The sequence below is a fragment of the Panicum virgatum genome, chromosome 3N (genome assembly GCF_016808335.1).
Source record: "Panicum virgatum strain AP13 chromosome 3N, P.virgatum_v5, whole genome shotgun sequence".
In the NCBI taxonomy this organism is placed as follows: domain Eukaryota; kingdom Viridiplantae; phylum Streptophyta; class Magnoliopsida; order Poales; family Poaceae; genus Panicum; species Panicum virgatum.
This window is the reverse complement of record NC_053147.1, coordinates 59,297,749-59,324,964: the sequence shown is the minus strand read 5'-3', so window position 1 is coordinate 59,324,964 and position 27,216 is coordinate 59,297,749. Positions and strand designations below refer to the sequence as shown.

The 27,216-nt window shown below is 51.3% G+C and overlaps 2 protein-coding genes across 2 annotated transcripts; both read right to left on the bottom strand.

The window, feature by feature from the left end:
* Positions 1–783: 783 nt before the first annotated feature.
* LOC120666396 lies at positions 784–8,386 on the bottom strand. Its single transcript, XM_039946238.1, has 9 exons — positions 8,136–8,386; positions 7,996–8,043; positions 6,938–6,991; positions 6,415–6,468; positions 6,071–6,124; positions 5,908–5,979; positions 5,732–5,821; positions 5,548–5,604; positions 784–1,122 (listed from the first exon to the last, which is right to left on the bottom strand). The coding sequence occupies exons 1-9, from the start codon at positions 8,235–8,237 to the stop codon at positions 1,060–1,062; spliced, it is 594 nt and encodes a 197-aa protein (XP_039802172.1). The 5' UTR covers positions 8,238–8,386; the 3' UTR covers positions 784–1,059.
* A 12,142-nt stretch (positions 8,387–20,528) lies between these two features.
* On the bottom strand, positions 20,529–25,385 carry LOC120666395 (respiratory burst oxidase homolog protein B-like). The gene is made up of 8 exons (XM_039946237.1): positions 25,247–25,385; positions 23,640–24,181; positions 23,313–23,472; positions 23,116–23,164; positions 22,877–22,990; positions 21,959–22,777; positions 21,576–21,790; positions 20,529–21,491 (listed from the first exon to the last, which is right to left on the bottom strand). Exons 2-8 carry the CDS (start codon positions 24,154–24,156, stop codon positions 20,693–20,695), a joined length of 2,673 nt encoding a protein of 890 aa, XP_039802171.1. The 5' UTR covers positions 24,157–24,181; positions 25,247–25,385; the 3' UTR covers positions 20,529–20,692.
* Between the last annotated feature and the right edge of the window lie 1,831 nt (positions 25,386–27,216).

The window sequence follows — 27,216 nt, the reverse complement described above, 5'->3', positions numbered from 1 at the left end:
GTTTATTTTCATTCAAGTTCATAAGAAAAAGTTATGAATTACTTTTTGATATATAGATTTTAGGTCGGCTTGTTTGAACCCATATGAGTCTCAAAATCAAGTTTAGGGACTGAAATGACGTGATTGAACAAATTTGAGGACGTAGATTTTCTAGTTTAGGGACCGGGATGACACAGCGGAACATGTTTATGGACCGAGATAACACAGATGGACAAGTCTGAGGACCTGAATGGTCGATTTGAGAATTTAGGGACCGTGATGACACAACGACACAAGTTTAGGGACCGGTGATTGACTTTACTATTTTTATATATAGTATAAGTGTTTCAGAAAATACTTCCTTTTGTTAAAAAAATCTTTTTATTGATCTTATAATGTTTTTTATAGATTAATTATACAAAGGGTGTATTTATATTCAGATAATGCAACTTAACCTGATGGTATGTTTGGTCGCGTTGTTTGATTTGAATTTGAACAGCTATGTTACTGCTCGCGAGAGAGGCAATGTGCCTTGTCAAGGGTAGCGAACAAGATATCAAACATCTTTCCCTTGCAAAAGTTGTGTGCAAAAATCAAATCAAGCTGAACAGGCCAGATCAACTGGCCAAAGCACATCAAGAGTATGATTTTGTGTGATCAAATTCGAAGCGCCAGAATTCCACTGAACAGGAATACCCTTAGAAATTGGCGTCATTCTCCATCCAAAATCCACATCACGTTCCAAGTAAGCCATGGCTTGTCAATTATCGACATTGCAAAGTTGCCATCGAGAACCAGCTCAAATGCAAATAAAACACATTCCGGGAATGGAACGATAATAATACGGTGATACCAGATGATTACTTGCGATTGGTTACACAACTGTCACTGCAATTTTAGTTGAGCCTCAGTAGGTCACAACAGCGTTCCACAACAGCAGGCTACACGACCAGGCGAGCCATCACGGAGCATTGGCTCGTTTTCTTATACAAGAACTTACACTATCACTGTTCTTAAAGTTCCTACGTCCGAGCCATGCGAGAAGCAGCTCCACTTCTGTTTCACTTTACCCGCGTTGATCTATTCATCACTTGATGTACCCACGATGCCCTTGTCGGCAGCACCATCTTCAGCAGGGGTTTCCTGCAGCCATCACAAAGGGAAAGGTCAAGCAGGACATTAGGAAACTGTTCCACTAAGAAACAGTAGTGCACAGCAGGCAGCAGGAATTAAGCCATCATGAAAGCTTGTAGAGCTATATCATAACATGTTCATTCATTGCAGAAAGAACGAAAGAACAAGATATTCATTGTTTGTTTCTAAGTTCGTCCAGACAAGATCCCCAACCCAACCCTAAATAAAGTTTATCATCAAGGAATCCAAGGGTTGTTTGCAGAAAGGAAAATGGTGGATCCTTGTATTGAGGATAATCTAAGGTAGAGTTTGGTTAGATGGACTTTCATGGACAGGAGATGGCCATCCCTGCTTCCGTAGTGTTTGGTTGGGTGACAGGGTGGCTAGGGGTGCCATAAAGATGGAATATACCCTCTAGGCACTGGATGGAGTGAGTCAGATTTTGTTGTTGGATGAGCTCATCTAACTTGGTTGATCTTAATCACTACTAAAATGGTTAGAAATAATTAGCATGTATTGTTAATTAGTATTTAACTCCGCTTATGCTGACTGGAAGACTCTCTCTCCTGAGTCGTCTCAGCATAGCCGGTCCCAAGCCCGGGTAAAGGAGGAGGGTTGCGTTAGGTTTTGGCAAACCAGCATAAAAAATAGCCACTCTAATGGTTTTGAAACCCACAAGAAACTCGTTGGGGCGTAACCCTCTTAGCGACGCGCTACATCGGAACCCGGGTGTGGTGATAAATGGACAAGAGCCGGGTCGCCATCCACCCAAGGGCGCGTCGTATCGTGACCTGGGTACGATGATAAGTGAGCAAGGGTCGGGTCGTCACCTGAATGGCACACTACATCTACGCCCGGGTGTAGTGAAAAATGAGCAAGAGTCTTCGCACTTCCCTCGACGGGTGCGAAGAGTAAGGAAGCTAGCCGAGCCAACTAGAATTCGTATAGATAGCTGGAACATAGGGTCCCTAACGGATAAGTTGCGAGAGCTAGTTGATGCAGCAATTAGGAGGCGTGTAAATATTCTATACATTTAGGAGACTAAATGGAAGGGCCAGAAGGCAAAGAAGATTGAGGATACTGGCTTCAAGCTTTGGTACACGGGAGCAACTCCGGGTAGAAATGGTGTAGGCATCTTGATTGATAAGAGCCTTAAGGATGGAGTCGTAAAGGTTAGAAGACAAGGCGACCGGATTATCCTAATCCGGTTGGGAGTTGGAGATTCGGTTTTGAATGTGATCAATGACTATGCCCCTCAGGTAGGCCTTAGTGAGAGCACCAAGATGCAGTTCTGGGAAGAGCTAGATAGCATGGTTAGTACCGTGCCTACCAGCGAAAAACTCTTCATAGGAGAATATCTCAACGGCCATGTGGGTGCGACTAATGTAGGGTTCGAGCAAGTGCACGGGGGTTTTGGGTATGGTAGCAGGAGTCAAGAGGGGGAGATGTGTTGAACTTCGTGTTAGCCTACGACTTGTTGATAGCGAATACCGTGTTTAAGAAGAGGGAATCCCATTTTGTGACGTTTCGTAGTAAACAACACTCGAGCCAGATCGACTTTATCCTTGCTTGGAGGGAGGATAGACGTGATTGCTTAGATTGTAAGGTGATACCTGGGGAGTGTCTTGTCCCTCAACACAAGTTTGTGGTGGCGGACTTTCATCTTCGGGTACGTGTCCACCGGGATAAACGTGCCAAGATTGAGAGAACCAAGTGGTGGAAGATTAGAGGGGAAGCGGCACAAGCGTTTAAAGAAAGGATGCTAGGTGGGGGGCCTTGGGAAAAAGAGAAGACGCAGATGACATGTGGCTAAAGATGGCAACATGTGTTCGGAAGATGGCCTGTTCGGAAAATGGCCTCAGAGGTGTTTGGCGTGAGTAGAGGAGACAAACAGGAAGGGAAAGACACCTGGTGGTGGAACGACGAGGTGCAAAAGGCTATTAAGGAGAAGAAAGAGTGTTTCAAGCGCCTCCACTTTGACAAGAGTGCGGCCAACATCGAGGGCTATAAATTAGCGAAGAAGGTTGCAAAGCGAGCTGTGAGTGTAGCAAAGGGTAAGGCGTATGATGACCTGTATCAGCAGCTAGGCATGAAAGAAAGGGAGAAGGACATTTATAGGATGGCTAGGATCCACAAGCGAAAGACAAGGGACATCAACCAAATCAAATGCATTAAGGATGAGACAGATCGACTGCTAGTGAAGGATGAGGAGATCATGGATAGATGGAAAGAGTACTTCGACAAGTTGTTTAATGTTGTTTAATGGGGAGAGTGAGGGCCCTACCCTTGAGTTAGATGACTCTTTTGACGATACCAACAGACATTTTGAGGAGAATTCAGGAGGTAGAGATCAGGGAGGCTTTGAAGAGGATGAAAGGATGTAAAGCGATGGGCCCTGATGGTATCCCCATTGAGGTGTGGAGATGCCTAGGAGATAGAGCAATAGTATGGTTAACTAAGCTTTTTAATCTCATTTTCCGGTCAAACAAGATGCCGGAAGAATGGAGAAGTATATTAGTACCTATCTTCAAAAACAAGGGCGATGTTCAAAGTTGTACTAACTATCGTGGGATTAAACTGATGAGCCATACGATGAAACTTTGGGAGAGGGTTATCGAGCATCGCCTAAGAAGGGTGACAAGTGTGACCCAAAACCAATTTGGGTTCATGCCTGGAAAGTCAACCATGGAGGCAATTTTCTTAATACGACAATTGATGGAGAGATATATGGAGCAAAAGAAGGACTTGCACACGGTCTTCATTGACCTTGAGAAGGCATATGACAAAGTACCAAGAAATGTCATGTGGTGGGCCTTGGAGAAGCACAAAGTCCCAACTAAGTACATTACTCTCATTAAGAATATGTACAAGGATGCGACGACGTTTGTCCAGACATGTGATGACAACACCACTGATTTTCCTATTAACATAAGCCTACACCAGGAGTCAGCATTGAGCCCTTATTTATTTGCTTTAGTGATGGATGAGGTCACAAGGGATATACAAGGTGAGATCCATTGGTGTATTGCTGATGATGTGGTGCTAGTTGACGAGAGTATGGCAGGGATTAATAGGAAGTTAGAGCTGTGGAGACGCACGTTAAAGTCGAAAGGGTTCAAACTTAGTAGGACCAAGATCATGAGGGGAGAGATGTTAGTTTAGATGGGCAAGTGGTGGTCCAGAAGGATACTTTTCGGTATTTAAGATCGGTGTTACAAAAGGATGACGACATTGATGAAAATGTTAGGCATAGAATTTTAGCTGACTGGTTGAAATGGCGAAACTTCTGGCATCCTTTGTGACAAAAGGGTGCCACAAAAACTAAAAGGCAAATTCTATAGGACAGTAATTCGTCCGGCGATGTTATACGGTGCTGAATGTTGGCCTACAAAAAGGCGACATGTCCAGCAACTAAGTGTAGCAGAGATGCAAATGTTGCGGTGGTTTTGCGGGCACACAAGGAGGGATAGAGTCCGGAACGAAGTTATTCGGGATAAGGTCAGGGTGGCACCAATTGAGGAGAAATTTACCCAGCATCGACTGAGATGGTTTGGACATGTCCAACGAAGGCCTCCTGAGGCGCTGGTGCGTAATGGGGTTCTTGAGCGGGCCGATAATGTAAAGAGGGATAGAGGTAGACCTAAACTGACGTGGGATGAGTCGGTTAAGAGAGACCTTAAAGATTGGAATATCTCTAAAGAGATAGTTTTGGATATGAACGCTTGGAGGCTAGGAGCGCTTAGAGACTAGCTATCAATGTGCCTGAACCTTGAACTTATTTCTTTTGGGTTTCATCTCTAGCCTACCCCAACTTGTTTGGGGAAAAAAGACTATGTTGTTGTTGTTGTTGTTAATTAGTATTTACTACTACGAGGTTGTTGTCAGTAAGTGTGCAATTGGTGTGCCAACAGTGTACTTTGGTGTTAATTAGCAATTACTGTGATGAGATTTGCTGAGATAGTAATGGTACACAGTAATCAGTCTATGATTAACTATGATTTAATACATAACTAATTAATTCTTCTGATGATCCCATCCAACCAAACAAAAAATTGCCTCATCTCATCCACCTGGCCAAACAAGCAACTTGGATGGCATATCCATTAAAACATGGTTGGCTACATCCCATCCAACCCTGCCCTCAAATCAAACAAATCCCTAGATGCCAAAGAATGTTCGGTCCATCAGAACATTTCATGCTATACCCTCTAAACCATGTTTATCTTCAATTTAGAAATCTCGCATACATGGATCATCCTACAATTTGGAGAAGAATTAAGTACAATTCTGAATTTCAGCAATGATTGCGCACACTCAATTTTCAGGGAACTGGGAAAATACTAACTGCCCAGATTTCTGAAGGCTATAACAGACAAAAGAAGAGTGCATGTTGCTACTTTAATCTAGTCATCCATGTAACAAGTAATTACTTACAGTCTTATCATCCTTAGCGTCTCTGCTTCCATCATGATTTTTGGAAGCATCATTCAACTGGAAAGGAGGGTAAAAAGGGTTAAAGAATCACTTATTAATAACAGAAGTCCCCTAACATATGTCAGCAAATACCTAAGCGGCTAAGCTATCCATTCTTCAAGTAAAACCATGGAGAACTACTTACTTTCAAGCTCCCTAAGTTAGCTGACAAGTCCTCATTTGTATTCTCCTCTCCACTTCCATTGCTCACATCATTTTCAGTAGCATCTTGAAGCTGAGATGAACAGATTTAAGCACATTACGAAGAGAAAGTTCCCACAAAACAGAAATTACAAAACATGAATGCAGAGAAGCAATTACCCCCAAATTCATTAAGCTAAGTGACACATCTTCCTGCTGTTTCTTGAGGGTTGTCCTCAGCTCTTGGAAATCCTGGAAAGGAACATGAGATGAAAGATTTTCAAAAGGAACTAAATCCAGAGACGAACAGCACAAAACTTTGGAATGCAAGCAAGATCCTTACTGAACGAAGTTGTTCTATTTCATTATTGAGTGCACTTTTGATATCAGAGATTTCCTGCAAGACAGATAAAATGATAAATGATGTGCTAATAAATAAACTGCCATGCAACTTGCAACTGCAAGAACTCTGCTGCTAGCCTAAGATTTGAATGTTGCTAAAGGTAGCGACACTTTTAGCTTTACGCTACACGAACAATGAACTAAAAGGAATTATCAAAAGCATACAACAGGCATTTACATTCATAAACGATCTCTAGTGAAATTTTTACTTGATATTTTACAAACTAAATGTTTACATAAGCAAACCAGAAACTAAATATTAATGTGAAGTGCAAAGATACTCACAACTTTGTACTTCGTCACTTGGGTGTCTAAATTGCTCCTCCAATTCTCCAGATCCTGAAACATCAGAAAATTATTAATTGTCATGTTATTAAAACTCCACAAAATTCGAAGTAAAATAGTAATAACAGTGTAAATAAAACATATCAAGCATGTCACCATTCAAAGAAAGAACAGGAAAGAAGATGCATCGCTTCTACATTTGGAAGCAGTTGTCCAAAAGGGAAACAGCATATTTTATGCAAAATTCTAAAATTTAGGGACCATAAATAAACACTCCAATGACAAAATCTGGTTCACCAATCTGCTAATAGCTAAATTTCCAAATGGAATGAACAAACTTACAAATGCATCAAGAGTTACTCATATGCTCATGTGGATTCAATGAGAACTTATTACCCAATGCACCCAAACTCATGCGGATTGAGATTTAAGATTCCCGAAAGCATATGGTTCATAAGGTAATGAACAAAAAAAAGTTCATAAAATAGAGTGAATGTACAAAGTTAACAAAATTACAACACACCTCCTTAAGCCCTCGGAGTCTCCCTAAAAGCTCTGATTGTGATTCATTCAATTCCTGCTCAAGAAAACACAGAGAAGTTAGTTTCATTTAATGTTTACTATGGAGATCTAAATATTACTTCTAAAAGAAACTGCTGAAAATAGCAAACTCAGAGCAGAGAACTATTCCATACAATAACAAAAAAAAATTAAGGAGAAGATCAAAACAGAAATTGTTGTCAGAATACACATGACAGTATACATGTTGAATATAGCTTCATAACTACTGCACAGGCTAGGGTGTGATATTCTGGTTTAGTAGGGAGATTTAAATTAACACCTCTACTCAGAATGCGGGCACTGTGCATCAGTGCCATCTCTGTCATAGAATAATATGTGAACAGATGAAACTCACCCAGACCCCGCACAGTGCGGGAAGCCTACGGCACTGGGTACGCCCTTTTTTTAGATGAAACTCACATTGGTATGAGTTAGGGCAAGTGGCCTAAGTTTGAATGATTCGTTGCTTGTCTAATGCTCATAGATAGAAACAGCACATCTTCCCGTTGAGATCAGTCCTACAACTAGAATTTGTTTATATATACTAATCCCAACCTCTGATCTTCTTCAACTGTACCTTTGATTTCATGATTGTCGTATCAGTTCAATCCATAACCAAAGAAGTGACCATGCACAGTGAAGTGGTTGGTTAGAGGATAGTCTCAAAGAAAAGAAAAGAACAAAAGGGTACTGAGGTGTCACAAGTAAAATTTGGCAGACACGGCCATACCACAATAACATGGAAAACAACATCCAAGCATTTAGAGAATTTCCCGAACATAGTTTCTGGAGCCTAATTGGCAGTACATTCCGGTAGCATTCAGGAGCTCCCGGTGCCTAGTGCCATCACTGTGACACCAAATAACATCCCCGCGCACCCCCCCCCCCAACCCACACACGCACAGCATCATTTCCGTCCGCCCGTCTCCACGTCTAAGCAAATCGAGGCCAAAAAAAAAAGGAGGGGGGGTGGGGGGGACAGTAGAGTAAACCCTAGGGCCAGCACTGATGGATCCTCACCGAGATCTTTTCCCCCACTGGCAGCAGCTCCTCCTTCCTCTGCGAATCCTGGCACAGAACCAACGCCGACAAAAAGGACAATCAGATTCAGCACCGCGGGAATCGGAGGAGAGGGGAGGGGATGGGGGAGCCGTGCTAACCGCCGGGGACGGGGTCGGGGACGGGGCGCGCTCGGCCGACACCTCGGGCGACGCGCCGGGGGAAGCGGGTTGCTCCGCCGGGGAAGCTTCGGGGCCCGACATCCGGAGGGAGCGGCGGCGGTGGCGGCGACTGCGGCGGCTAGGGTAGGGTTAGGGTTCCGCGGGGTGGCGAGGAGCTGGGGAGCGGGGCCGGTGGTGTGCGCGAGAGGGAGGGTTGATTTGAAATTGAAATGGGAGAAGGGGAAAGGGGTAGAGCGGGGGGAGAGAGAGAGAGGAAGGCCAGATGGGAAACCTGGGGAGCGGTTCCGATGATCTGGGCCGTCCGATGCTCCAGAGTCCAGACATCTGTGACACGCGGCGTGCAGTGTTCTCGAGTGTTCAGCGTCCACCGTGGCTGTGTTTAGATGGAGTGAAAAGAGATGCGAAAAGTCACATCGGACAATGTAGCATACTATAGCACTTTTCGTTTGTTTGTGGTAAATATTATTCTACCATAACCTAACTAGGCTCAAAAGATTCGTCTCGCAACGTACATCAAAACTATGAAATTAGTTTTTTTATTTACCTACATTTATACTCTATGCATGGGTCATTTGCTATATTTAATGTTTCGATGTGATGGAGATGTGATGGAAAATTTAGATTTTGGGAGAGTTTTGGGGGCATTTAAACACACCCCGTGGCGTTTTTGGTTCGTGACACTCTCTGGAGAACCCACCCGAATTTTTGGTCTTATTTGGTTTCCTAGAATTCTAAAAACAGTAATACTTTGATCACTAATTACTATATTAAATAAAAAAGTTTACAAAACCAACTTGTCGGTACACTCAGACAGGAGTACCTTCTCTCCTACAAGACAAGGACGAAGGCCGTGGACAGGTCTCAAACCTCCGCGGGCTGGACCTGTGCCTCTACAAGTGGAAGGCAGACCTCCAGGAGGCCTGAGTCATCGAGCCAGTCAAGGGATCCGGACCCAGCACCTTATTTGGGTAGGAGTCCGGAGCCTCGCAAGCCCCTGTGGGCGCGGCCGCCGACCCCAGGGTCCAGCGCCGCCACGTGTCCCACAGGGCCGACCTCCGGACCTCTGCTCCCCGCTTGAGCAGGGGTCCGGAACCGCCACGTGCCCCTGTGGGCGCGGCCGCCGACCCCGGGTCCGGTGCCGCCACGTGTCCCACATGCACGAGTCTTCTGCCTAAAGCCAGCCTTCCTGCCGCATTAAATGCTGGTGGTTGGGGCGTGCGCTGCCAGAGCAGGGCATCGGATACCCACTCACGGGTTGGACAGGCGTGACATGACAACACGGTAAGCCCGCCTGTTTCCAAGGCGGCTCGTCTGTTACCGAGGCACGCAGCAGTGTCTCAGCGCCGCGCGCGTGGGCGACGAGTCATGATGACCAGCTACTAACTGGAGCAATAGTGCACGCTGCTACAGCGGACTGAGTCAGTAGTTCGGCGCTTCATCATGACCTTGACGTGCGGCTCCAGAGGCTAGACTCTACTCCGACAGGACAGCTCAAGACCATCCCAGGTCAAAAGCTACGCACGGAAGCCGACGACAAGATCTCCGGATCTGAGGCATTGAAGGCCAAAATGTAGTTTATAATACATCGCCGGGCCCACCTGTCGGGGTCCCGCTCGGTGTACTGCTCCCCTTGGGCTTATAAAAGGGAGAACACGCACGGTAGAAAGGGAGAGGTTCCACAAGTTTTCACACATGCAGAGACAGGCATAGCTCCTCCCCCAGCTTGCACACAAGCTCAGACAATACATCACACAGTCGACGTAGGGTATTACGCTCCGGCGGCCCGAACCACTCTAAATCCTTGTGTGCTTCCGTGTTCTTACGCCTCTAGATCGAGCATTCCTTGACTGCCCCCAAGCTCATCCTACACTTAGGATTAGGCGGGTGCAGTCCGCCACCCGGCTGGAGAAATCATCCGCATTTGGCGCGCCAGGTAGGGGGCAGCTTGGTTTTAGCTTGATCGCCCACTTGGCATCTCCATGGCTCGGATTGTCGAGTCCCATGACCACCCGATGGGGGAGGACGCGGCGACACCCGCGCCGCAGGCCTCTCGCCGTCCAACGCCGAGGGCTGCTGCCCACGGCGCGAAGCAGCGTGCAGCGGAGCACGCCCCCAGAGCCCCCGCACAGGCCGCTCCGAGTGAGCCGATAGCCGCGGCCAGGGAGCTGCTCCGCAACCCGCCAGATCTGGCGGCCTCGCCGGACGTGATGAGGCAGTAGCGTGATGACATCGACCGCCTCATCATCCTAGCCCAGGCCACCCCCGGCTCCACAGGGACTGGGTCGGGACAGCATCACCGACGGGGCGGCGCACCAACCTCTGCGCGCTCTCCTACAGTGGGAAGCGCGCAGACAGCTGATCTGCGGGCAGAATCCAACTGCAGGCGTGCGGGAGAGGACGCCCACGTCACCATGGAGCGGGCACGTGAATGCCGGCTCAACATCGAGGGTCGGAACCTCGATGCCGACCTCGGCGCGGCGGCACCAAGGTCCCAGGTAGACCTGGGCAAACGTCGGGTCGGGTCGGGTTCGGGTCGGGTAAAGGTCGGGTCACGGGTCGCATAGGACGGCCCGTGCCCGACCCGTACCTATCACCGGGTCGGGTCGGGTTGGCCCGTGCACCCTGCCCGGGCGTGTCGGGTCGGGTTTTTTTTCGGGTTGGGTCGGGTTTTTTGGCCTTTGGGTCGGGTTTTTCGGGTTGGGTCGGGTTTTGGGTCAAAAATCACGGCCCGTGCCCGGCCCGTTGATTGTTGCAGGTCAAAAAATACGGCCCGCGCCCACCCGCCACGTAGCTCGGGTCGGGTCGGGTCGGGTCGGGTTTTTTTCGGGCGGGTTGGGTCGGGTTGTTCGGGTCGGGTGACCCATGCCCAGGTCTAGTCCCAGGGTCATATCCAGACCCCGGTGGCTGTTGTGGGCTGCGTCGCTCTCGCGGAGCATCTCTGCATGGTGGTCTGGCCACCCAAGTTCCGGCCACACCTGCCGGAGAAGTACGACGGGACGACCAACCCATCGGAGTTCCTGCAAGTCTACGTCACCGCCATCACCGCGGCTGGGGGTAACCACCCCGTCATGGCGAGTTACTTTCACGTTGCCTTGACCGGGCCAGCCCGGACTTGGCTCATGAACCTCTCTCCCGGGTCGATCCAGTCCTGAGAGGAGCTTTGCGCGCAGTTCACGGCGAACTTTGCCTGCGCGTACCAGCTGCATGGCGTGGAGGCCCACCTCCATGCCGTGAGGCAACAACCCGGAGAAACTCTCCGGGCATTCATCTCCTGCTTCTCCAAGGTACGCGGAACCATTCCACGTATTTCAGATGCATCCATTATCACTGTCTTCCGCCAGGGGGTCTATGACCAGAAGATGCTGGAGAAGCTGGCCGTACATCAGGTGGAATCCATGACCACCCTGTTCGCCTTGGCAGACAAGTGCACCAGGGCCGCTGAGGGTCGTGCATGGCACTCAGCCCCTCAAGCTCGGGCCGCCCAGACGGGCGGCCCGGGTTCCGCTGCTCACTGCAGCGACGATGAGGAAAGCCACGGCATCAACACGCCGCAATCTGGCACCCTGGTCGCTGCCATAGCGCCCGGGGGCCGGAACTCGCGTGGCAAACGCCCGCGCCAGCAGGGCCGCGACAGCGAGCCGTGCCCTGTCCACCCCGGGAGCCACCACTGTGCCTCCGAATGGTGCGAGATCCAGAAGCTCGCGAAGCACGTCAGCAAGCGGCGTGAACAAGCCTCCAACGACCACGAAGGCGATCAACATACTGATGGTCGCTGAGAGGTCCGAGCAACCTACGCAGGAGGTCCCAGCGGTCCCCCAAGCAGAACGTGATGGTCCGGCCATCACGAAAGACAACAAGTGCCCTACCTCAGGGGTCCGGCCGGGTCCCGACCCGGAAAAAAGCCAGAAGTCCCAGACTTCGACGCACTGGAGCTCCAACACGCTCCACGTGCACGCTCCCCAGCAGTAGATGACCTCTCCGTGAGGGCATCAACTCAGGCACCCGTGTCTGAGGGCGTCCGCGAAAGACGGCTGCTGGGACCATCCGCCTAGCCTGCCGAACTGGGCGAAGGGGTCGGACTAGCACCTCGAAGCTAGCGGTCACGGCGGTGCTCCATCTATGGGGTCCGCCAAGGATTCTGGGCGCCATTGAGAACCTCGATGCATGGATCTCCGAGATCCGAGAAGACCTCGAGGTGCCACATCCAAGATGCTCAGGGAGGCCCCGATGCACAGATCTCCGAGATCCGGGACCACCTGAAAGACAAGATCCTTCCTGAAGATATGTATCCGCTGAGTACATAGTGCGGTTGGCTAGGTGACACACGGTCCGCCGTGGCGCCAATCGCATATTCACACGATGCATCACCCAGGAGGAGGGCTGCGAGCTGCTCGCAGAGATCCAAGGAGGCGAGTGCGGAAGTCATCCTTCGAGGTATCCCGCACACAGGTTGGAAAAGCCTTCCGGCGTGGCTTTTACCAGCCAACTTCGCCTTCAGGATGCAGCTGAGCTGGTGAGTCCTGCGAAGCATGCCAGACTCATGCAAGCAAATACACACACCGGCTCGGACCCTGCAAATGGTTCCACTCGCTCGGCTATTGGCTGTATGGGTGGAATAAGCCGACTCCGGTAGCACTAAGCCCACTCCGGTCGCACTAAGGTGACTCTGGTGGCTCTCTCCATTGATAAGCCGACTCCGGTCACACCTCCGACTCTACATCTTTGTAAGTCCTACCCTTAGAGGCCCAGCAGGGAATAAAACATTTTCCTTTGTAACTAGGTAGTACTTCCGTGTGGTCCAGTCCGGTGAGCCTCCCCGTGGAAGGATCCGGACCTCTGCGAACCAGGTTCAGGGAAGCATACTCATCCTCCGGGGAGGTCCGGAGCCGTGTAGCCGCTTGGCCTGGTTCCATACCCTAAGCCTACATGCTCTACCTCCCTAGAGCGAGTACCGTAGTACCTAAGACTGGGGGCTCGGAGGTCCGGACAGCTCCGGCCTCATAAACCCGTGTTCTGGTTTACATCGCATATCTCATGTACACCTAGTTATAAAGGAAAAGTTTATTCTCAGTTCGCCTCTAAGGATGATACATTCCAATTTCAATCTACGCATTCTGTTTGCACTAACCCCTGCGTGGTTCCCACTCCTGTGTCCGAATTGAGTTGGCCGGCATGTGGTTCAGATTGGGACCCCCCTTACTGCTAGAGGGGGGTCCGGGTCCTTAGGAGCCAGCTTCGGGGAAGAGGTTGTAACACCCCTGTGTTAATCGTCTCGCTAATCAAGAGTTAACTCGCTATTCATGGCCTCAAATTCGTCGTTAGCGCTAATCGTGTTTGCTTAGTAAACATCTACTTAGCGATGTTCGATCTCGTTTTTGTCCTTGATCCGAGCTCCAAATCAACTTCCGCCCAAAACGAAAGTTGTAGATCTTCTTTTCCTCTACAACTTTTATTTTGGCCAAATTTCATGTTCCCATATGAAAAATTGAGTTTTAACTGGTCAAACTCGGGCAAAAATCATTTAACGAAGAAACAGTGTCTCCACTGTGTTCGTCACTGTGCCCCGACGCCATACCGGCGACTGTGAACGGCGGCGAGCTTCCACGCGTCGGCCATCGCGTCTGAGCGCCGCTCTTCACTTCGCAGACGACCTCGAAGCTTCCCGTTCCGTTCCCCATTCTCCTTCCTCTAAGCTAGGTCGAGCTCGAGCGAGCAGAACCGAGCGACATCGCCGTCGTTCGTCGCTACGGCCAACCTTCGCCGCCCCACCTCAATCCGTCGCACTCCGAGCTTCGCGACCTCGCCCCGAAGCTCCTCCATCCCTCCACGAGCGCGGCCGTGCTCTACCCCGGCCGAAATCGAGCTCAGACCGCCGCTCGCCATCGCCGACCTCCGTCAAGCTCCGCCCCGAGCTTCACCCTCACGTCGACGATCCCCTTCCGGCCTTCCTCCGTGCAAAATCGACCCACGGTGAGCTCAATCGCAACCTCCTATCCCTCTCCGACGCTTTCCCCACCCGAATCCACTCTGCGCCGCCGTCGTTTGGCCGCTGCGCCGCCGCGAACGCGCTGGGCGCCGCCCGTGCGCGCCGCCGGGGCTCCCTGCTCCTGCCCGCGGCCCCCTACCGCGCGCCCCTAGGCCTCTTGGCCTCCCTGAGGCTCACGCCGCCCGCTCCCGCCGCCGCCGTGCGCCGCAGTGGCCGGAACGCCGCCGCCGCCGCGCCGCCGCTCCAAGCCGCGCGCCGCCGCCGGCGCACGCCGCGGGGCCACTCCTGCGCATGCCCGCCCGCGCCGCCGCGAGCCCTAGGGCCGCCTGGGGCCACTGGCCCTCACCGCACCGCCGCGCCGCCGCCCGCCCCCGCCGCCGGCGTGGAGGCCCCGCGCCGCCCCGCCCCTGCCTCGGCGCCGTCGCGGGCTGCTGCACGCCCGAGCCCCCTCCCTCTGCGCCTCCCCGCTCGAGCCCTGCGCCACCGCCCAGCGCTGGCCGCGACCGGGCCGCGGGCCGCGACCGGGCCGCGCCGCTCCGCCGGCCGGACTCCGCCGGCGGGAGCCGGTGTCGCGCCGCCGTTGGCCCGCCTTGGCCGCGCGTTCCCCCCCCCCCGTGCGGGCGAAACAGAGGAGTGGGGGGGGGCGGGCTGGGCCACTGTCAAGTGGGCCCGGCTGTCAGCCCTCCTTTATGTTTTCCGATTTGTGTTTTTATTCTATTTTTCGGCTGGAAGTTCATAATTACGTATAAAATCACAGAAAAATGCGATAAATGCCAAACCAATTTTGTTAGGTTTCTAAAATAATGATCTTCAGAGGAAAAATACTGGTTCATGTGAATTGTCACTTTTTCTGTGATGAAAATTCAGTTTGTGTTAAAACTAGTTTAATTTTGTACCACTTGTTCTATAACTCTAAAAATTATTGAAAAATTCGTAGTGGCTTACTCATTTCATGTGTAGTCCACTGTAAAAGTTTCGTGGCCTGTTTCTATGCGCTTTTGGGTAGATCTATTTATACTTCGTTTACTTGCTAGGGTTAGTTATTTGTTTCGTGCATGCAAAGCAAACTCTTGTTAATCCATGCTAACCTAAGTCGTTTTAGTAGTTGTTTTTGAAGGAAACACTTCAGGCTAAATGTTTGAACTTTGGTTTCACATCGTAAACACTTATGCTTTGCTCTGTGTCCTAACGGTTGCATGTCATATTTTATTCGTGTAGACGCTACAAACGAAGCTGTCCACGAGCTGATCGTTGAGCCGGTCCAGGAGCCACGAGCAGAAGAGCAGCAGCAGGTCGCCGTTGAGCACGCTCCAGCAGACCTAGTTAACCCCGCTGACCTGCAAGGCAAGCCCCGGAGCATAACCATAATTTAAAATTATTCAATGTTTATTTAAGTATTGTGCATTTATGTTTTAGGAGTTGAATGGAACCATAGTATGCATGTTTTCCCTAGGTACCGTGGGCCTATACTAGTATGCAGGTGTCGATAGAAAGGCTTTGCTAAATAGGATTTCGGTAGAAGTCGAGTGATTACTGTCACTCGCGAGTTTAGGATCTTGATCCCTTAGCTTTGGCTTGGAAATGCGTTGATGAGTAAAAAGAATTGGAGACCGGGCGGGAGTGAGTTAGAATAGATGAGAAAATGAACTCCCGCCTGTGTCGATTGAGGACCGTACCGTTGTTGGCCCTGATGACCGAGTTTGAACAGTACTAACCACATACCGGAAGTAGGAGGTAGTCGAAACCGGTAAGCTGTGTACCACATTACAGCGGTGATTTGAATTCCGCCATGCTACGCTGGGCGTGGGAGTTGGCGGGTGTTGGATAGGATGCCGCCTCCGGGTTCTCCGGGAGTTCACCGCGAGGGGCCCATCACCTGGGTTTTAGCAGGCGTAGTTCAGATGCTGTGGTAATGTGGGAACAGTTGACGTGCATGGCCCGGCGGGGCTTACATGTGTCGTGTGAGTTAGGTCCACCTTGCAAGGTTAAATCGGATCGATTCGCCGTCTCTCTCGGTTAAGAGAACCTTAAGAAGTGAAATAAGTATTGAAAGGTAGCGATGGAATGTTGTATTTGTTGTTCTAAAAGATAATCTGTTCTACCATGTGTGTTTTAGATGAATAGGCGAACTTAGTAATACTTGGTATACTAAACGGAGCTAAAATATTGAAAGTAAGGATTCACTTCTAGCAGCTTTTCAGCAAAAGAACTTCAGAGCCAAAAAGCTTTGCATGTCTAGTTAATGGGCTAAGTATACCCAGAGTCGGGTAAGCCTTGCTGAGTATTAGTATACTCAGGGTTGTTGTTGTAACCCCTCTGAGCAGGTTGTGTCCCGGCGGACTTCGAGGAGATCTGTGCGTCCTGGATTGGACAGCCGCTTCCTCCAGGTTGGACCGTCGAGTGGGCCCCGTCTTCCCCGTGAAGATTGGGCAGGTTGGCGCCACATCGGTGGGCAGGATGTGGAGCTCACCTTTTATCGTCGTCGTAGCTATCGTATTGTATTTCGAACTCAGTTTTAAACTTTCGCTGTGCGTTTGAACTCTGTTGTTTGTATTTAAGACTTTTATGTAAAACTAGTGTTGTAAATTAATTTGAAGATTTTTATATGCTGGTAACACCTGTGCTCGTCTTCGTACGAGTCTAAGTGCAATTGTGATCCTGGAGTACAGTAGTTTAATCGGGATTTTACCCGACAGCCTGTCAGGTTACACCGTTTTAAGTGCACAGTAACTTGATTAAGTATTAAGATGATGGTTAGTGCATTTAAGCCGGTTTAATTTGGACGGTGCTGCTACAGAGGTGCTTGTTCCCGGGGGTGGTCCGGAGCCCTGTGCAGCCGCTTAGCCTGCTTCCGTACCCTAAGCCTGCGCACTCCACCACTCTGTAACAGGTGCCCTAGTACCCGGAATTGCGTACCTAGAGGTCCGGACCTCATTCTAGCTTGAGGCCTGGCCTCCTAAGCTCTGTTCCACAGGTCTGGCTGCGTATCTCAAAGAACCTCTGCCAACGGGATCCGGGACTACGTGGGCAAGTTACTCAACGCCAGTCCTAAGTTGTGTACAGGACGGGGGGCCAGAGTACCTAGAGACCGGCAGCGCCAGTTACTGGCGTTGCAGGGGACGAATTCCCCCGCGGAGAACACCGGCGCGGTCCGTCCGAGCAGGCGTCAACCACGACATGGATTTGGCCCCACCCGCGGGTTAATACCTCACCCGCAGGTGGGCCCGGGGGCCACTGTCGGTACATTCAGACAGGAGTACCCTCTCCTACAAGACAAGGACGAAGGCGCTCAGGAGCGGCAACCACGGACCACGGGTCCGGACCCCCGCGGACAGGTCCCGAACCTCCGCGGGCCGGACCTGTGCCTCTACAAGTGGAAGCCAGACCTCCAGGAGGCCTAAGTCATCGAGCCAGTCAAGGGACCCGGACCCAGCACCTTATTTGGGTAGGAGTCCGGAGACCTCGCAAGCCACTGTGGCGCGCGGCCGCTGACCCCAGGGTCCGGCGCCGCCACGTGTCCCACAGGGCCGACCTCCGGACCTCTGCTCCCCGCTTGGGCAGGGGTCCAGAACCGCCACGTGCCCCTGTGGGCGTGGCCGCCGACCCCCGGGTCCGGTGCCGCCACGTGTCCCACAGGCACGAGTTTTCTGCCTGAAGCCAGCCTTCCTGCCGCATTAAATGCTGGTGGTTGGGGCGTGCGCTGCCAGAGCAGGGCATCGGATACCCACTCACGGGTTGGACAGGCGTGACATGACAACACGGTAAGCCCGCCTGTTTCCAAGGCGGCTCGTCTGTTACCGAGGCACGCAACAGTGTCTCAGCGCCGCGCGTGTGGGCGACGAGTCATGATGACCAGCTACTAACTGGAGCAACAGTGCACGCTGCTACAGCGGACTGAGTCAGTAGTTCGGCGCTTCATCATGACCTCGATGCGCGGCTCCAGAGGCTAGACTCTACTCCGACAGGACAGCTCAAGACCATCCCTGGTCAGAAGCTACGCACGGAAGCTGACGACAAGATCTCCGGATATGAGGCATTGAAGGCCAAAATGTAGTTTATAATACATCGCCGGGCCCACCTGTCGGGGTCCCGCTCGGTGTACTGCTCCCCTTGGGCTTATAAAAGTGAGAACACGCACGGTAGAAAGGGAGAGGTTCCACAAGTTTTCACACATGCAGAGACAGGCATAGCTCCTCCCCCAGCTTGCACACAAGCTCAGGCAATACATCACACAGTGGACGTAGGGTATTACGCTTCGGCGGCCCGAACCACTCTAAATCCTTGTGTGCTTCCGTGTTCTTACGCATCTAGATCGAGCATTCCTTTACTGCCCCCAAGCTCATCCTACACTTAGGATTAGGCGGGTGCAATCCGCCACCCGGCTGGAGAAATCATCCGGCAAACTCAAGAATCCTGCGATAGAAACCCTGACGAATCTAATGAGGTCTTTGACCGCGTGATTAGAAGATGGCTATTATAGCATCACTATAGCTAATCATCGGTTAGTTACCGTTATTAAATTCGCCGCAAAAAATTACACTTATCCCTAAAAAAGATTTTACAAATAGACTTAATTTAGCCCTGCATGTGAATCCTAGAAGACGCATTCTAGAAACTCTAGAATGCATCCAAACAACAGGGACAATGACAAGAACAGGATAGATAAATGAGACTTTGTTTGTGGCTAACCCAAACTTTGGCGAATAACAGATTCTAAACTCCCAAAGCTGGGAAGAATGTTCGCGGTTGTAGCCATGGCAAAACTAGCTAAAAAACTATACACACATGACATGTGAGGTTCATCGCTCAATGATTCTTTTTATCAGACTGTATCCAAATAACATCTTGTTTGCGAGAAATATTTCGGTACAATAGTCCATGCTGTGCGGCCAAGCAAAATTGAGACGAGCACTTTGCTCCCTATGTTCCCTAAAAGCCCATTTGAACTTGGGTACAAAGAATAAGATGAGACGTATACATGACTTTTGCCCATCAATCATCGATACCGTGACTGTGGCTGGTAGCTGATGCTAATTTGTTACGAGAGAAAACTACTGGTGGCTGGTGCTAATTTAGTACAAGAGAAAAGCACTGTTGGCTGATTGACTGACAAGCTAAACGAACAGAGTGAATATAGTTTCCATCAGCCGAGGCCCACAGGCCAGCCCAAGGCACAGCTTTTTGACCCAGCACGATATTAATCGGGTCTAATGGGCCTGAACCGGCCATGCATGGGTGTCGTGCCGTGACTAAGCCGACGCCTTGGCACGTGCCCAGCCCGACACGCAACGAGTTTACCTTGACATGCAAAGCCCCCGTTCAAATAGCAGCCCATCAACTCCATATCACCCCCCATTTATCAAATCCTAGGTATAAAATCACTTAACCCCTCTCTCCACTCCCTTCTAACCACCGTCGGCTGCTCCCTTCTCCATCCATGCTCGCGTCGCGCCATGACGCAAGTCGTGGTCGGGCGGGCACAAAACGGTGTGGAGAGCGACCGAGCGGTCGGCGGATTGCGGCGACCAGGCGCGAGGCGTTGGTGAGATGGGGTTGAGCGGGGAGCGGGCGATAACGACTAAATCTAATCTTCCGTTGGGTCGGGTTGGATCAAGTCAAAAAGGAGCTCATGGGTTTTTTCTTCAGCCCGAGCCCGGTAAGGCAGGTGATCGAGTCGGGATCGGATTAGGTAAACCTAATTTTTATGTATATAATTTTTCGGATTGGGTTGGATCGTGCTTTTTGCGATTTTGGGTCAAAATGTTCGGCCTGAGGAGGACCCATACATTGGTTGGGGGGCCGTTTAGTTCCCAAAAATTTTCACCTCCTTTTTAAACACATATATGAAGCACAAGATGTAACTAAATAACAAAACTAATTACACAGTTTGGATGTACACAACGAGACGAATCTTTTAAGCCTAATTAGTGCATGATTAGCCATAAGTGCATCACTGTAGCAAATTATGAATTAATTAGGCTCATTAGATTCGTCTCGCGAAAAAGCACTCAGCTGTCAAAAAACATTTATAAACAGATTTTATTTAATATTATAAAATAGTAAGATTCCTTTTGATGTGATAGAGACTTCTGAAAAAAGTCCTGGAGCCAAACAAGACCTTAGTAACCATGCCACTGGGCTTGCACCATGATGCTCGTGCTCGTTTGGCCATTTATTATAACCGTAAACTAGGGGTGCAAAAGGATGATCCGCTGTGTTCGCTTGGCAGTGGTTGGTGTCTGTTGCTGATTTATTATGAGAGAATAATACTGCTGACTGGCTAGTAGCTGGTGTTGATTTAGTATGAGAGAACAGTACTGCTAGTTGGTTGGCTAACAAGCCAAATAAATAGAGCCAATATTTAGATGCACTTCTAATCCTCCTTATTTCAAAAAGCACGATATATATTTGTATGTGAGTAGTACTGTCCTTATATACCAATAATAAATAAATCAAGAAAAAAACTAAAAGCACACTGCCAAATCCGACTTATACACGGCGTTGTGTTGTGTATCATCAGCAGTTGCTGCTGATTTGTAGTTGTTCCTAGCTAGAAGTTCTCCTTGTGGAAGACGAACTTGGTGGTGGTCTTGTGCGAGAAGTCCTGCGCCAGGCGGCGGAGCTCCGGCGTGACCTTCTGGTCGCCGCAGTAGAAGACGCCCACGCGCTGGCCCTGGTGGGCGCAGGCCACCCGCTTGAAGACGTCCCGCCAGTTGGGCCGCGCGAAGTGGGTGCGCACCCGCGTCCCGGACACGACGTCGACGCCGCGCTTGGCGTGGTGCAGCGTCTGCAGCATCACCAGCAGCGCCGACCGGGCGTCGCCCTCCGCGTACACGCTGGTGCAGTGGTTGTGGAGCTCCACCACGCCGCCGCCGCCCCGCGCGGCGTCGCGCTCCGCCACCTCCTCCATCACGCCGCGGAACCACTCGAAGGAGCCCTCCTCCCGCGTGCACCAGTAGAAGTAGACCCGCCGCGTCAGGAACGACGGCGGCGACGGCCGCTCGCCGCCGCCGCCGCCGCCGGGGACGTTGTGGAGCACGTCCTTGACGATGCTGATCAGCGGGGTGGCGCCGATGCCGAGCCCGATGAGGAGGAGCACGTCGTACTTGCCGTAGTCCTGCGCGGGGGCGCCGTAGGGCCCGTCGATCAGCAGCTTCGGGAGCTTGCCGCCGCCGGCGGCGGCGGGCGACGTCAGGTCGTCGGCGCGGAGGAGGCCGCTCTGCCCGGCGGCCGGGGCCCGGCACACCTGCGAGAAGAGCGCGCGGAAGCTGGTCGTCCAGTCGCCGCGGCACCGGATGTGCATGCTCAGGTAGTCGTCGCCGGGCGCCGAGGTGATGGTGAACGGGTGCCTGCGCGCGGCGAATTGAGCACAAGAAATTAACCATCCATCCGTCCACGGCGCCATGATCCGAGAAGCCGGCCGGCGGGCTTACCACTCGAACGGCGAGACCTCGCCGCAGTTGACGTAGATGTACTGCCCGCTCTTGTAGCTGAACCCGTGCGGCTTGCTCATGTGGATCGCGATCACGTTCCCCGGGTACACGGCGACCTTCTCGATCCTCACCGTGGTCAGGCCGTGGGACCTCAGCGCCCGGAGGAGCCGCTCGCCGGCGTACAGCAGGAGGGGGATGGCAAGGTACATCCATGTCTGAATTTTTCACATTTCAATAGAGATCGATCTTGTCAGAAGGAAAAAAAAAACATGAACTGCAATTTTTTTTTTTCCAATCTGATTGTTGTGCCTTGTGCTACTGATGATGAACTTGGTGGTGAGAAATGAATGCCTGAAGATCGAATTGAATTTGCAAATTCTCACCGTCTGCTTGTACCAGGTCCGGTTGATGTAGAGGCAGACGCCGTGGACGACGAAGGCGACGTAGACGATGACGAAGAGGTGGTGGGAGTACCAGAACATGTTGAAGCCGCTGAGCCGCCGCAGCGGGTTGCCCTCGCTGAGCTTCCCCCGGCGGAACCACGGGTGCGCCAGCGTGTAGGCGACGGCCATGAGCACCACCATGATCACCCCGGTGACGCCCTCCACGCCCCTGACGAACCACCAGTAGTTGGGGATCCGCCGCCGGCCGAAGTAGGCCTTCATCGGCTCGTAGGCGGCGGCGCTGGCGTGCAGCAGCCGCGGGAAGTCGCACGTCAGGTGCGTCACCGCGTGCAGCGCCACGCCGACGGCCACGCCGCCGGCGACCACCTTGTGGAAGTTGATGTTGTCGTTGAAGGGGACGGCGGCGCCGAGCCGGGTCCGGGACCGGAGCCAGGTGATGGTGTTCCGGCACACGGGGAGGAGGATCAGGGCCATGTTGAGCTTGGTCGTCTCGGCGCCGCCCTTGGCGACGCAGACGCAGTACCCCATGACGGCGAACGTCGGGTGGCGCCGGTACGCGGCGAACTTCCAGGCGAAGAGGCCGGCGTTGACGGCCAGCCACAGCGCCATCACCCAGACGCGCTTCCAGTTGTCCTCCAGGAAGTAGAGCAGGCCCCTGGAGGCGCGCCGGAGCGGGTTGCGGCCGGGCGCCGGCGCCAGCTTCTGGCTGATCAGCTGGCTGATGTTGGAGCTGTGCGTCAGCAGACGGGACTGCGCCTGCGACGGCGGCTGCAGCAGCAGCGACTCCAGGTTCGCAATCTGTTTGTTTGTTCGTTTGTTTCAGACGAACAATGTCAGGGCACTGAACCATGTCGAACGGGATGATGTAGAACTGAGAGGGGAAGAATATCTATGGACCTCAATGTAGCCGAGGTTGTCGGGATCGAGCTCCTCCATGATCATGGCGGTGTACTCGTCGACGCGCTCGAGGATCTTGGACAGCTTGTTCGCGGAGGCCGTCAGAGTGAGGACCTGATGGTGCAAGAAATTCAGAATGTTCAGAGTTCAGATTCTTGACTGAATCAATCAAGCTAATCGAATAGCGAGATGTTTGTTTCCATTAATGATTAATCCATTTTCATTGATTGGTTCATTACCTCTTTGAGCTCCTCTTCAGTGATCTGGCCATCAGCATTCTTGTCAACCCTGCAACAAGTTCAGAACAGAGCAAGTTCAGGGAGTATACATAATGTTTGCAAGCCTGAATGCAAATTTCGTAGATTTTGGGACGGTTTTATCGGAATTCATTTTACTAGTACAAAAAACTGTGACTTGAGTTAAACTGAACCCGTACATGTCAAAGAAGGTCCGAAGCTTGGCGTCGAATCCTGGATCAGAGAGCTGCTCCCAGAACTCCCGGAGCTGATCCTTGGTGAGCACCTGCGCGGTGATCCCTCTTCGCCGCGCAAGGGAGTCGAAGATCTGCACGGCGAACTCCTCGGATCCAACCATCCCTGCACCATCATCAGATGGGCAAGAACATCTCAGCACATTACAGCTGATGTAGCATGAACTGAGAGAAATCCAGACATGTTCATCTCTCTGTTTCTTTTTTTTTTACTCCAAGCTGTTCAGAGTTGAGGGAGAAATCGAAAGAATGGTGGCAAGGCGTGCAGCTCACCGATGCACGGGCCGAAGCGGGAGCGGAGGAGGAAGCCGTCGACGGCGAGGCGGTGGAAGCGCTTCTCGACCTCGGGCCAGCCCTCGGTGACGGCGGCCTGGTTGAGGAACTGGAGCCCCCGGAGCGCGCTGGCGGCGCCGGTGACGCTCCGGTCGAGCCCGGCGGCGGGCCGGTCCGCGCGGAGCAGCGCCGAGAGCGGCACCGCGGCGGCGCGCGTGCTCCCCGACGCGATGCGCCGGAGGGCCCTGAGCTTGGACGACAGCCCGCCGGGGCCGGGCGCCGGCGCCGGAGCCGGGCCGTCCAGGAGCGCCGCCTCCTGCGCGTCCGGGGCGGCGACGCTCTTGACGCTGCGCACGGCGACGCCGTCGCCGTCGCCCTGGACGTCGAGCGTGACCTCGACGTACTCGTCCTCGTCCTTGAACCGCGTGCTCCGGCGCTTGCCGTCCGTGGAGGGGCTCCTGAACGCCGACGCCGGCGGTGGCCCGGCGCCGCCGCCGCTCCCGGCCTGGCCCGACATGCCCCGCTCAAATGAAGCTCCGATCCTGCAAGGGCGCGGCGGCGGCGAGGAACATCAGCAGTTTAGCACCGGCCAAGAAAGAGCACTCCAGGATCACGAAGCTCGCTAGCATCCATCACTTTCGAAAAGGAACAGAGAAAGACTGCAGGTACTGTAGTAGTTCTTGTTCGTCATGGTGTCAGATGCTAAAGTGCGATAGCAACAAGCTATCTAGCGCATGCAGAGATACAAGCAAATCTAGGAGGGTCCATCTTCACTGACTCGAAGAAGCGAAGGCACAACGATGAACAGTGATCTGAGTCTGGATGAACAGTGATCCTTACCGCAAATCACTGTAGCTGGCACTGTTCACGGAACGCTGTTCAAAAAGGTACTGTTTTACACTGCAGCATTGGTACTGTAGCAATCAATCTTAGTCATCCGTCTCAGATCGGGCGGCCGGAAATACACTGAAAGTCACCGCTACAGTGTTCCCTGACTTCCTTCAAGTGAGGGAATCCCGATTGAATCTAGGACGGCGATGTTATGTTACTGTGAAGAAAGAATGTCAAGTGACATCACATTCTCCAGGCAGTCGCTGGCGGAGTTTTCCACCACGAACGGAACCGAGCAAAATTGTCAAAAAGGATGTCAAAAGAACCAGCAGAACGCGGAGAATCTACACGCAGGAAATCGAAACCGAAAGCAAAACCAAGGCCATGTTTGGTTTAGGTGTGTAAAAGTTTTGATGAGAGAGAAATGATGTTTTGACCACTAATTAGGGGTATTAAATAAAGTCTAATTACAAAATTATCTCCACAACTGTGGTACTGTAGCAGTTGCTCTACCTAATGAGGCCTTTGACCGCACGATTAGAAGATGATTGAGTGCGGTTACTATAGCATCACTGTAGCCAATTATGATGAAACTTGGCTCATTAGATTCGTCTCGAAAAGTTACACCCATTCCTAAAAAGGTTTTGCAAATAAACTTCGTTTAGTACTTCATGCATACATTCGTCTTTTTTGAAAAAGTTTTGATGCATTCATCCAAACATAGCCCAAAACGGCGATGGGTTCATGTCGCTGGTCGCTGCCAGCCACTCACTCACCCTTTTGACTCAGCAACCTGAATTCGAGCTCCTCCTGTCAGCCCGTCGCAGGCGGCAGCAGCCAACTCAATACAGACCACGAGGCCGCTGGTCCGAATGTGAAGGAGAGCTCCAAGAACACGAAGGGTCGCTGCTTGCGCTGCTGGTGCTGAGATGTCCAGGGGACAAGAACGCGCTGCGGGATATATAGACGAGGGTGTAGCAGCAGACTAGTAGGTAGCAGCAGACTAGTAGGTAGCAGCCTACCAGCGGAGGAATTTCTTCGTGAGACGAATTTCTCAGGCCTGTTTTGCATTTAAAATTCCAAAACTTTATAAATTTTTCCGTCACATCGAATTTTTCAATGCATGCATGAAATATTAAATCTACACGAAATAAAAAATTAATTGCATAATTTATTTGTAAATCACGAGACGAATCTAATGAGCTTAATTAATTTATGACGGGACAATAATTATTAAATACAAATGAAAGTATTATAGTATTTTACACTCTAAAATTTTTGCACCTAAACACGGCGTTAGTACAAGTAGTAGTAGTTGTTGGGCTGGGACGGACGAGGGCGCGAGTCAAAGGGAAGAAGCAGGGACAGCGCGGCCGCAAGGGCGATCGATACAGATACAGGGGGCGCGCCCAAGGTTGGCCACGGAATCCGGCGGCGCGGCGGGCGACGCCGTGGAAACCAGTGAAGCGCTCTGCCGGCTTCGGCGTTCCGGGGTGGTTCGCCGTTTCGGTTTGGTGTTCCCGGTGGCCGGTGATGATGGGATTTGGTCCTTTTGGGTTTTGGCACATGAGCTGTGCGTACTACTTTAGACTTTAACTGCATTCTCTCCTTCTCCGGTGCTTGCAGGAACATCGGAGCCCTTTGTTTTTATTTTCATTTTCGTTTATTTTTCTTTTATTATAATGTCCGATCCCTCTGCGACCTTATCCTACGCTACATTAGTATCATTCAAAATTCTATAAGCGCAATGCGATTTTTTTAAGCGTTTACTAGTTTAAATCGGCACCATGGGCATCAGACGACGCGAGAAAACCCTTGGAGTTTTGTCTCTCTCCATGCCGAAAGTTTCTTCTTGGTAAGGAGAGAATGATGATGTAAAACACATCATCATCCAAAAGCGACGCGTCCTTATAAGGTGGCGCCTAGCTCTAGCTTGTCGCTGTCGCCGCGGTTAATAAGGAACAAACCACTTGCTACTTGCTAGCGGCATCCAACAAAAGGAGCCAAACGAGAGGGTAAAGGTGGACAACTGCTGTAATAATAATAAAAAAGTTTGAGCCTAATCATATGGTTAACTGCTTGGTTGTTAGGCAAAACGTGCAAGTGGCGCGGCGGTGGTTTGTGGGTGGCACGGCGCGACGCGACGCAGGCAGGGAAAACCGGATCCACCCTGCTGCCCCGCTCCCTGTTTCCGCCTGAAGGGCGCGTGGAGAGAGAGAGGGGAGGAGCGAGCGGCAGAGCACGCGGCACGGCGTCCGAGTCCGGCTAGCTGCAAAGTGTAGGCTCGTGTGTCCTGCCTGCACCAAGCCCTTCGCTGGATTGACCAAGAGATTGTCTACATACAGGTCCTGTTTAGTTCTCGCTCTAAACACAAAAAAACCATCACATCAAATGTTTCGATAGATATATGGAGTACTAAATAAAGTCTATTTACAAAATTTTTTATATAGATGGGCTGTAAATCGCGAGACGAATCTAATGAGCCTAATTAATTCATGATTACAACAGTAAAACTACAGTAACCATCTGCTAATTATTAATTAATCATGGATTAATTAGCATCATTAGATTCGTCTCGCGATTTACAACTCATCTGTATAAAAAGTTTTGTAAATAGACTTCATTTAATATTTTAAATTAGTAAAATTCCAACGCAAAATTTTTTTCACTTGAACAGGGCCATACTAGGTTGGTGGCCATCCTCGTCAACATGAGAGAAGCAGTACTGTGCGTGTGCCATGCATGC

What these genes read in the sequence shown, in the direction of transcription:
- LOC120666396 (XM_039946238.1), bottom strand. Translation starts at nt 8,237, where the DNA reads ATGTCGGGCCCCGAAGCTTCCCCGGCGGAGCAACCCGCTTCCCCCGGC. An exon ending in GACTCCGAGGGCTTAAGGAG is followed by an intron (nt 6,469 to 6,937) that starts GTGTGTTGTAAT and finishes CTGATGTTTCAG; the next exon opens with GATCTGGAGAATTGGAGGAG. An exon ending in AAATAGAACAACTTCGTTCA is followed by an intron (nt 5,980 to 6,070) that starts GTAAGGATCTTG and finishes GTTCCTTTCCAG; the next exon opens with GATTTCCAAGAGCTGAGGAC.
- LOC120666395 (XM_039946237.1), bottom strand. Translation starts at nt 24,156, where the DNA reads ATGTCGGGCCAGGCCGGGAGCGGCGGCGGCGCCGGGCCACCGCCGGCG. An exon ending in CCGCTTCGGCCCGTGCATCG is followed by an intron (nt 23,473 to 23,639) that starts GTGAGCTGCACG and finishes ATGATGGTGCAG; the next exon opens with GGATGGTTGGATCCGAGGAG. An exon ending in ACAACCTCGGCTACATTGAG is followed by an intron (nt 22,778 to 22,876) that starts GTCCATAGATAT and finishes ACAAACAAACAG; the next exon opens with ATTGCGAACCTGGAGTCGCT.